The 10,709-nt window shown below is 25.2% G+C and overlaps 3 protein-coding genes across 5 annotated transcripts; 1 reads left to right on the top strand and 2 right to left on the bottom strand.

Moving 5' to 3' along the window:
• The first annotated feature begins 69 nt into the window (after positions 1–69).
• On the top strand, positions 70–1,874 carry LOC726163 (methyltransferase-like protein 5). Of its 3 annotated transcripts, none has more exons than XM_026441490.1 (5): positions 70–276; positions 401–568; positions 655–763; positions 839–1,484; positions 1,554–1,874. In XM_026441490.1, the coding sequence occupies exons 4-5, from the start codon at positions 1,145–1,147 to the stop codon at positions 1,847–1,849; spliced, it is 636 nt and encodes a 211-aa protein (XP_026297275.1). In that variant the 5' UTR covers positions 70–276; positions 401–568; positions 655–763; positions 839–1,144; the 3' UTR covers positions 1,850–1,874. The 3 variants fall into 3 exon arrangements, with proteins under 3 accessions (XP_026297275.1, XP_006571049.1, XP_026297274.1); XM_006570986.3 differs by having other exon boundaries at positions 105–568; positions 642–763; positions 839–987; positions 1,135–1,484; positions 1,554–1,872; XM_026441489.1 differs by lacking the exon at positions 70–276 and adding an exon at positions 382–400 and having other exon boundaries at positions 505–568.
• LOC411140 (putative aldehyde dehydrogenase family 7 member A1 homolog) lies at positions 1,512–4,434 on the bottom strand. Its single transcript, XM_394614.7, has 9 exons — positions 4,229–4,434; positions 3,877–4,093; positions 3,600–3,787; positions 3,331–3,530; positions 3,135–3,250; positions 2,926–3,054; positions 2,722–2,831; positions 2,174–2,434; positions 1,512–2,099 (listed from the first exon to the last, which is right to left on the bottom strand). Exons 1-9 carry the CDS (start codon positions 4,376–4,378, stop codon positions 1,887–1,889), a joined length of 1,584 nt encoding a protein of 527 aa, XP_394614.1. The 5' UTR covers positions 4,379–4,434; the 3' UTR covers positions 1,512–1,886.
• Positions 4,435–4,718: 284 nt separating this feature from the next.
• LOC726133 (exportin-6) lies at positions 4,719–10,222 on the bottom strand. Its single transcript, XM_001121896.5, has 16 exons — positions 9,994–10,222; positions 9,239–9,442; positions 8,812–9,003; positions 8,569–8,728; positions 8,116–8,372; positions 7,864–8,030; positions 7,494–7,800; positions 7,324–7,416; positions 7,076–7,244; positions 6,877–7,015; positions 6,442–6,800; positions 6,027–6,354; positions 5,711–5,908; positions 5,356–5,634; positions 5,118–5,283; positions 4,719–5,037 (listed from the first exon to the last, which is right to left on the bottom strand). Exons 1-16 carry the CDS (start codon positions 9,994–9,996, stop codon positions 4,960–4,962), a joined length of 3,099 nt encoding a protein of 1,032 aa, XP_001121896.2. The 5' UTR covers positions 9,997–10,222; the 3' UTR covers positions 4,719–4,959.
• Positions 10,223–10,709: the final 487 nt, after the last annotated feature.

Below are 10,709 nucleotides of genomic sequence, written 5' to 3'. Positions count from 1 at the left end.
TAAATATCGATGTCACTAATCTTTCTCACTGGCCGAGAGAACTATATTTCGACCATTGTAGTCACTAGGGAATTTTCCATTAATTGCATTTACTTACATATTTCTATAAGAACTTTAGGGAATCTTGAACACACGTAAATATTTAACAAGCACAACCTTTTAATATTGTAAATAGTTGTATATAAAAAAAGAAATAAATAAATATTTATAACATTAAACAAAATATTAGTTTTTACCAAAACATTTTTGAAAATTTAGAATTTTGAAGAGGTTAAGGTAATACATCAACAAAAAATCATCAACAATGTAAACATTAATGTAATATTGATGAAATTTTATTGTCAACAAAAATTTATTTACACTCAATATTGTTAAATTTATTGTTTATAAACTTTTTTAGGTAAGATTTAAAAATAAAATAAATCTGTTACGTCGTCAACCGGCGACGTAACCTGCTTTTACTTATGTCTATCTTTACATGTTTTGTAAATTTTAAATTTGTAGAACTATACTATTTAAAGAACCAAAATCGAAATTTTGATGGCTTTTTCACAATCAAATTCAAGAGGTAATATTATTTATAATTATTATTATTTTTTTTTTTTTAATAAAAACGAAATCCTTACTTTCACTGATTGCAGAATTACAAAACAGAAAAATTTTGGAAGAATTGCAATTAAAAAAACAAATGCTTTTAAAGCAAGGTGTGGCACCAACATTGAACACATCATTAGTAACTTCAACAGGTTCCCCTTCTAATTTGGTAAATATATATTTATACATTATTTTTGTTTACAAAATAGAATCATATATATTTTTAAATATTTTTATTTCTTAGCCTTCTACACAACCCTCTGATGGTGTTGCTATGAGTGCATCCCAAAGAGCTGCCTTACATAACGCACATGCAGCATCATCAGGATATTTTGTAACACAGGATTCTTCTTTTGGCAATCTTATTTTACCAGTTCTTCCTAGATTTGATACTAAATAAAGAACTTAAATTGCATAATTTCAAATTATATAAATGACTATGCAGACTTTAAATTGTGTGATGAAAGTGATTTTGAACTATATATGTTTTTTTAAGTGCGCTTCTTATAGTGAAATTAAAGCATAAGGTGATAATTAATAATTAATCAAAATGGCTAACATTCAACTTCGTGAATTAGAAGAATATTTACAACAGTTGGATGGATTTGATAAACCAAAAATATTACTTGAACAATATTGTACTAGTGCTCATATTGCATCACGCATGTTGTACTGTGCTGAAGTTCAATTTAATGACATAGAGGGACATTCAGTAGGTGACTTAGGTTGTGGGTGTGGTGTTTTATCACTTGGGGCACAGATGCTTGGAGCAAGTCATGTAATTGGTTTTGAAATAGATTCTGATGCACTTAAAATTCAATCTAAAAATTGTAATGAAATAGATTTGTTTGTGGAAACTGTACAATGTGATGTATTACAATATTTACCAGGTAAACTTGTAAATATATAAAATTCCATTTATAAAAATTTATATAAATTTTTATATCATTATATTACAGGCCGATTTGAGAAGTACTTTGATACAATTATTATGAATCCACCATTTGGTACAAAGCATAATACAGGTACAGATATGAAATTTTTAAAAGTTGCAACCAAATTAGCATCAAATACAGTGTATTCATTACATAAGACAAGTACCCGTAACTATGTTCTTCAGAAAGCTGCACAATATGGAGCCAAAGGCAAAGTTATTGCAGAACTGAGATATGATTTACCAAAAGCATATAAGTTTCATAAAAAAATGTCTGTAGATGTTCAAGTGGATTTTATACGATTTGAATTAAATTACTAAATATTTTCATGAAAAAAATATTATACATCTTAACTAATTATTCAAATTTTAAACCTTGTGATAACGACATTTCATTTCCATAATTAATAGTTATAGTGGCACGTCGCATGTAATTTTTCCATGCATCACTTCCACTCTCGCGACCACCACCTGTAGCTTTTTCTCCACCAAATGCACCACCTACTTCTGCTCCACTAGTTCCAATATTAACATTTATTATTCCACAATCTGAACCATAAGGACCCATCCACTACACAAAAATATTTATATTTCAACATTATCATAATTATTTAACATAAACAATATATATAGTTACATATTTACCTGAAATACATTTCCTAAATTTTTGGTAAATAAGGAGCTGCTTAATCCTTGCTGTACACTATTATTAATAGCAATAGCATCTTCTAAAGAATTTGCTTCAAGAACATATGCAATTGGTGCAAAAGTTTCTTTTTGAACAATTCCAGTACTAGGTGATAAACCAGAGATAAGTGTTGGTTCAACATAAAAACCAAGTCTATTTATTTGTTTTCCACCGAATTCAATTGTGCCACCACTTTGTACAGCAGTATTTATTGCTTCCTAAAAATCACATACATTTATTTCTTAATATAAAATTAAAATTTTCATAGAAATATTTTTATTTATTAAAATAAATATATTTAAAATAAATTTATTAAAAATAATATTTAGAAAATTTTAATTATTTGGATTATTTATTATGATATTTTTTTGATGTAAATTGAGATATTTAGGAGTTTATATAAAAATATAATATTAAAAAAAAAATTGAAAAATAAAATTTTCATATTATATATTATATACGAATTTCATACTAGATAGAGTATAATAAGAATATATATTATTACCTTATATGCATCAACCGCATTTTGATTAAGCAATGGTCCATATAAAACATTATCATCTAAAGGATCTCCTATTCGATTCAAAATACTCTTCAATGCAATTTTCAATTTTCCTATAATATTTGCATATTATTTATTAAATATTTTTTTTTTATAAATACTAAATTTAAATTTCATAAATATTTTAATTAAAATATATAATTTTACCTAAAAATTCATCTTTTATTTTATTGTGAAGGATTAATCTTCTAGTAGCTGTACATCTTTGTCCAGATGTTGCTGTACAAGAGAACATTGCTGCTCTGACTGCTAAATCTAGATCTGCATCTTGATTAACTATTATAAAAAAAATTCATATAACTATAACACTATAATTATGTAAAAAACGATATAACTATTATTATAGTTTTATTTACCTATTAATGCATTATTGCCTCCTAATTCTAACAAACATTTTCCGAATCGTTCTTGAACTTTAATAGCCACATCTTTTCCAATTTTACAACTTCCAGTAAATGAAATTAAAGGTATACTAGATAGAAATAATAATATATTAATACAATATTATACTTATATAAAAACAAAAAATTTATCAAGATTTTTGCATTTTACCGTGTATCATTAACAAGACTTTCACCAACATCTGATTCACCAGTTACTAAACTTGCAACAGCACCTGATACACCATTTTTTTCTAATACTTTTGAAATAATCTTTGTGGTTGCAATAGAAGTTAATGAAGTAGTAGGTGCTCCTTTCCAAACAAATGTATTTCCACATACCATTGCTATTGCACTGTTCCAACCAAATACCTAAAATATTTTTCCATAATTTTAATTATTTTTTTCAATTTTTATCATTTATTTTTAAGTTCAACGTACTGCAACAGGAAAATTAAATGCAGAGATAATTCCAATAACTCCAAGAGGATTCCATTGTTCTAAAAGTGCATGATTTTTTCTTTCTGATGGAAATATATTGCCAGGCAGCATTCTAGATAAGCCAACAGAATAATCACATATGTCAATAAATTCTTGAATTTCTCCAATACTTTCTGGCAATATTTTGCCTGTAAAATTAAATATTGAAATTAGATAAAAATTAAGTTGAATAGGAAAAATTATAGAGAAATTATAGAGAATAATATAGAAAATATACCCATTTCTAAAGACACTAATTGTCCTAATGGTTTTAAGTTTTTTCGCAATTCATCTCCAATTTGTCGTACTATATCGCCTCTTGCAGGTGCAGGTATTGATGCCCATTGGACCCATGCATTTTGAGCTTTTGTAATAGTATTACTTACTTCTTGAGGAGTTGATGTTCTAATTTTTGCTATTACTTTGCCGGTTGCAGGTGAAATTGAATTTATTACCTGCATTATAACATTATAATATTAACGAAATCATTATTTTATTAATTTATTCGTATTAAAAATAATTTTAATAATAATGAAATAAGTGAAATTTTCGTAAAAAAAAATATCAAAAAACAAAATAAAAAAGAATACCTTGCCAGATCCTCCCCAATTTCCATCATAAAGTCCTGGATTTTCTGTTGTAAGACCTAATTGATTCAAAAATCCATATTTCGGATCAGTGACTAAGTGTCTAACCATTTGCCATTGTGGAACATTATTTCTTGACAGTAAACGAAACATTGCTAATTATTTATTACTAACAGTTTGAAGCTTCTGCCACAATATAAGAAGACTACGGGTTATCAAAATAGCCGCTTATCGAAAAAAAAGGAGGGATGTGATAAGTTTAAATCAATAAATATCTCAAGAAAGTGCAATTAATTTTGAACTTTATACATATTACAAAATAATTTTATAATTAGTGTTATTACTAATTTGATAATATGTAACATTATTTAAAATTTATAATAAACATTTTTTTATATATATTATTTATATTTGCTTCATTAGTAAAAGTATTTTTTAGTAAAAATATTTTTCAGTAAAATTTATGAAAAGGTTGAATTAAAAAATATAAATGTAGTAATTAAAACATTAGAAAAACGCGTTTTATTCCAATAACAATAATGCTACCAACATCACAATGCGATACGGCAGTGATTTACACAGAATAATAATAATTCAAAAGACATTTGTTCTTTTATATTTTATGCTTAAAAAATCTTTGATATATGCTTTGAGGAAATACATTTGTTTTTCTTAAATTTCATTATTGAAATTGTATTAAACATGTCATTGTAATTCGTCTGAATGTGATTATTTCAGCCAGGTCGACAAAATTGGTAACATCGTAGATCAGAGATTAACTGCAATACTGATCTTGTTAAAGTTGGTTGATCCTATTAGTATGTAATAAAATCAATAAAAATATTTTTTTATTAACTATTTCAAAAATCAATTATTTTTAAATTTAACTTACAGTAGACTTGTCAAAATTTCCTAATAATGTAGCTTTTTGCATATCGTCTACGCCTTCACAACTTGTTAAAAATGTCGGTAAAAAATGTCCAAAAAACCATGCTATATTAACAGAAGCTAAACTATGAATAGCAGTTGCAATTTCATCTGCTAATAAATTATGGGATCTGAAAATGAATATTGTTAAAATATTTTATTATTTTAAATAATAAATCATGTTTAAAAAATATTCAACTAACTGTTGAAACAGAACAGTAAATAATGCCATTAGAAATCTTTCGAGTAAATGAACTTTAAATACAGCTCGTTGATAAAGCCGCCATCGTACATTTAATTGTTCAAGACTTTGTAAACTTTGACGAAATATATTAACATCTGGTTGAAGAAGAGCTTGGCCAAAAGCTTCTAAAATTGCAACTAGTTCTTCCTTATGCTCAACAGATTCTTCTTCGTCCGTATGACCAAGAGTACGTAATATCGAAGTATTATAAAAATATTGCCATCGATGCATAAGTATACTAATAAATAAAATATTTTACATTTATTAAAATTATATTAACAATTAAAATAATCAAAATAAAATTAATTCATTACCTATGGAAAAGTTTTAATAAAACGAGTGTAGTATCTGGATGCGCGCTAAGATCATTTCCGACAGCAGGCCATACTTGACCTAAGCATAAGTTAGTCACTGAAGGAACAAATGCTTTAAATGCACTACTAGGTGCTGATACGACTAATATTAAAATCTCTAATAATTGATCTAATGCAGGTCCTGCAGATATATTTTCTCTATAAATGAATAAAATATGAAATAAAAAATTTTTATTACGTCATTTTGTTATGTTACAATGAAAAGTAATAATAAATTTTATCAATAAATTTAAATAACAAAGATTAAATAACTCACCTGGTATAAATATGTAACATTCCTTGAACTGCATTTTGAGTAAATTCCGGGCCCAATTGTTGTTGTAACACTGAAAATACTGAGTGCAAAAAACGGAGCAAGACTTCGCATACGCTCTGACATCTTATCATAAATGGTAATAATTCTAATGTTCGATTTATAGTTGATCCCAAACATGAATGTAACATTTTTTTTATCGTTGTAGATGAAGCGGAACAGTCTTCTAATAATTGAGTAAGTGGCACTATTGTTATTGAAATTGTAGATTCCGAAGGTACAGGTTGCCCTTCTAAACCGAGAGGCGTAGATAATGTTGATATCATTGTACCTATTTAAATTGAAGTAATATATTTATTTTATTTTTAATAATTATTATTTAAACATTTAAATTTAATAATTTTTAAAATTCATTTACCTAATAATCTTTCTCTAATAGATCCATCACCAGGTGGTAAGATAATTGCATTTACTAATGCTCTTCGCAATACTTTTATTGTATCAGGTTTGAAAAATGGATATGTTACCATAGAAATTAAATTTCTAAACGCAGGTTCATCCCATAGAACTGGTTTCAGAATAGCAGTGATGCTTTGGAAAAGATGTGTAGCGGAATGAGTTAAATTTGTTGGTGGTGGATTGTCATAGAATGTTGTATAATCTAATGCTAAAATACATGAATCAATACATCGTTGACAAAGTGATTCTTTTATTTTTTCTGGTCTGTTAGTTATCCAATGACACCAAGCTTGAAGAGATGCTAACAATTGTGAATGACTAATCAGAAAAATAAAATATAAATGTAATAATAATTTTGTCAAAACAAATGATTTGCTTCGTAAATGTTACTTACACTTCTATGAGATCTATTACAATTGCAGCTGGTTGCAATGATGCTTTATATAATTGATTTGTTTTGGCAAATTTACATGCATCTAATGTCTGAGATACTAATTCTTCAGCTAATGACTGGTCAATACTTTGATCATCCCCTGTTGTTATAAAAAATTATTTATAAAATATAATTATCTTATTATTAAAAATTAATTTACCAAGAAAAAGTGAATATAATCTAGCTAATGCTTGAGTAGTAGAAGCTAAGTCTCGTAAATGTGCATGAACATTTGATGCTTCTGATTCATTTAACAAAATAACTTGATTATTAGCAATAACGGATCCTAATTCTCCAAACATTATTAATCCTTCCCTCCAAGAACGATACTAAAAAAATTTTTAATGATTAATATTTGCAAATTAAATTATAATACACATATATATATATAATTAATTAAAATTTTACCAATAGTGTAAAAATTGGAATTGGAGATATATCTGCTATTTTCGCTAAACATTCTATGTTACATCTTAAGAAATGCTGCCATTCTGTTTCTTCCTAAAAAATGATATAAAGATTAAAATAAAAATAAGCTGTAAAGAACTAACATAATCGAATTTTGTCAATTTCCTCACATTTTCATCCAAACTTTCTGTATCAAGATCTTTCAATGTACGTGTATTAAGTTTAAAACTCATTTTTTGCAATACTCTTTCGGCAAGAGCTAAAGCTACTGGAGAATAACGAGATTGAGTACTTTCTAAAAGAGTAGTCCAAACATCTAAACATCGTAAATATCCGTTTACTGTTGAACATTGTTGAAAAGTATGATGACACAAAACTTCTAATAATGTATTTACTGGAAATTTTGAACATGATTCAACTCTTTTTAGATGATTTGTTACAAATAATTGTAAAAATTCTGTCAATTTTTCCATATAACTAAAAATACAATATTTCTTTTATAGATATAAATATTTATAAGATATAAAAATTATTTAATACCTTTCATTAATAGAATCTAAACGTTCCAAAAGCTGAAATAATGTGATTCCATTTTGAAATATTTCTACTAATAATCTATCGGTTACATCAGGTGAACATAATGGTCGATATAAAAGTTCATTTATCGTAGTTACGGCTTGTACAGCCATTTCAATTTGTTTGCCATTCTATATATACGATAACATATATAATTAATATAATTATTATAGCGGATAAAATATAATAATTAATATATTTAATATAAAATCCTACCATTGCATCATGATACCTGGCACAGGTAAAAATAGCATCCAATAAATTTGTAGAAATATGTTCTGATAATTCAATCCAACTAAACAGGTGTGCTAAAACATCTAATGTTGCTATGCACACTTCACTAGTTCCTGTGGCTAATCCTTCCACATCTAGAATAGTTCTTGCAGTTGCTACAGTTTGTCCACTGGTGGGTGATGGAGGTGGTGTAACTGTTCCAGAACGATTTTGTAATTTTGTTGTTTCTTTTAGAAGAACTATATATAAAAAAATAATAATTTTATAATATATATAAAATATATATAAAAAAATAACATCTTTTATATAATATTTCTAAATAATTCAATATTTATTTAAATTATATATTTAAATCATAAAAATAAATTTGAAATAATTTTTACTTTAAATTTTACTTTAAATTTAAATGAAATTAATAATGCAAAAAAATTGTACTTGTAAGAGTATCCAAAGTCAAAGGCACTTGAGCACTAAGAAACCTAAATAACTCATTTTTCCTTTGTATTGGTAAATCTTCTCTTGGAGTTGCTAATTCTTCTGAAGCTGTTCGCAAATAGATAAGACCCAATAATCTTGTATGCTTGTGACTTAATAACTGTCAATATATACAAGAAAATAAAATTTTAGATTTAAATAATTCATTAATAATTTCAATTCCATGCCAACATATATACAAACCTGTAAAATATTTGAATAAAAATCTGGATAAAAATGTGGCCAATCATGCCTAGCAATATCTACGACTAGTTTGACTACTTTGTTTCTTACAAAAGGAGCTACACCTCTTTCTAATGATAATGTATATAAAGTTGATCGTGTAAGAGCTTTGTCTTCCCATGGAAGTATTGGCCATCTTCTTCCTATTGTTGTCTATAATAATATTCATTATACAATTAAATCCATAATCTTTTTTTTTTTAATCCAAAATTTTATTAAATTTTTTTAAAATATACAATATAAATAAACAATTTAACAAGATATACTTATAAAATATAGTTTAAAAATAACATATTATAATATTATTTTTTGTATTCACAATAAATAAAAATATTCAATTATAAAAAATTAAAAGTAAATTAAAAAATTTAATTATGTTAGTTCATACCTCTAATGTGGACAAAGCAAACATACTGACATAATGATTGTTAGTAGAAGACAAAAAATGTAAACAAGGTCTCCAGGAATCAATTTGTCCTGCAAATTCCTGAAAACTTCGTTCAATCGTACGTTTTCGTTCATTACTTGTCTCTGGAGAAAAAAACTCAGTCATAAGATGCTCCAAATTCTGTAGAGCAGCTGCATCATTGTCCTGTAATTTAACATTTACTTTGCACTTCACTAATAATGGTCAGTTAAACAGAAACATAAAAGTATAAATAATATGAAAAATATTGTACATATTATAATTTTAATTATAGTTATCATTTTAATCTTTTGATTTAAATCTTTTAAATTGTTTTTAAATTTATTTAAAAACAATCGTTGTAAATATAAATTAAAAATATTTTGCTTCTTTAATTTTGAAAAGAAAATTAATTCTAAAATGTTGAATCATTAAAATGAAACAATGTTTATTATATCTAGAGAAATTAAAACTATGGACATTTTTAATGTATTTTAATATATTCTTTATTTAATGTAATCGAAAATAAAAAAACACATTTTTAATAATAATCATTAAAACACATTTATTTGTTATTTTTAAATATTTGTTAATATATTTGTATTTGTTCTTTAAAATAATTTGAATATCATTTATGAAATTATTTAACTATATAAGTATAAATTTTTAGTTGGTTTACAATATTATACATTGCGTTTAATTATAAATATAAAACGAACAATAATTATTTCACATACCATGATAGCTACAGTCAAATAGCGCGTGTAGCTATAAATACAGTATATAAATACACAAATCACACAAAGTTAGGCTCTTAGTTGTCAAACGTCATGTTTGAAGTAACGAAATAATTAAATATTCGATTTCTCGATTGGTAAAATATTATTCAATACATATTTCTGACATATGTGTATCGAATGTAAGCCATTATACCATTGCTAGAAGTGTAGCCAATCGTAGGAAAGAATGAAAAAAGTGAACTTTCTTATTGAAGGATCATTTCGATCATTATTTTTACCGCGAAAAGTAAAGCTTTTAATTTAGATGAATCTTTTATATGTAATTTTTAAAATCGCACTTTCTTTATATTATTAATAATTTTAAATATTTCAAATATATAGGTTTATTATTACTAATAATTATTATTTAGTTCATTAAAATTTATAAATTTTATCTATTTTATATTTTATCATAAAAAAATCTTAATAAATCGTAATAATCAAAATTAATAAAAAATGAATATATAAATATATAATCTAAATATTGAAAGTATATTACAAAAATAAAGTTATAAATGTTCATTATATGAATAATAGTTAATAAATGATAAATATTTATTATTTATTATGTACATTATATATTGTTACTATTATTTTACTTTTAACATAAATTAAAATTTTTATTTTATATTGTATTTATTTCATATCATTTTAATTTATATGTATTTTCTAAA

Source organism: Apis mellifera, linkage group LG6 (genome assembly GCF_003254395.2).
Source record: "Apis mellifera strain DH4 linkage group LG6, Amel_HAv3.1, whole genome shotgun sequence".
Classification (NCBI taxonomy): Eukaryota; Metazoa; Arthropoda; class Insecta; order Hymenoptera; family Apidae; genus Apis; species Apis mellifera.
The sequence above is the reverse complement of the archived record's forward strand: the minus strand, read 5'-3'. Positions and strand labels throughout refer to the sequence as shown.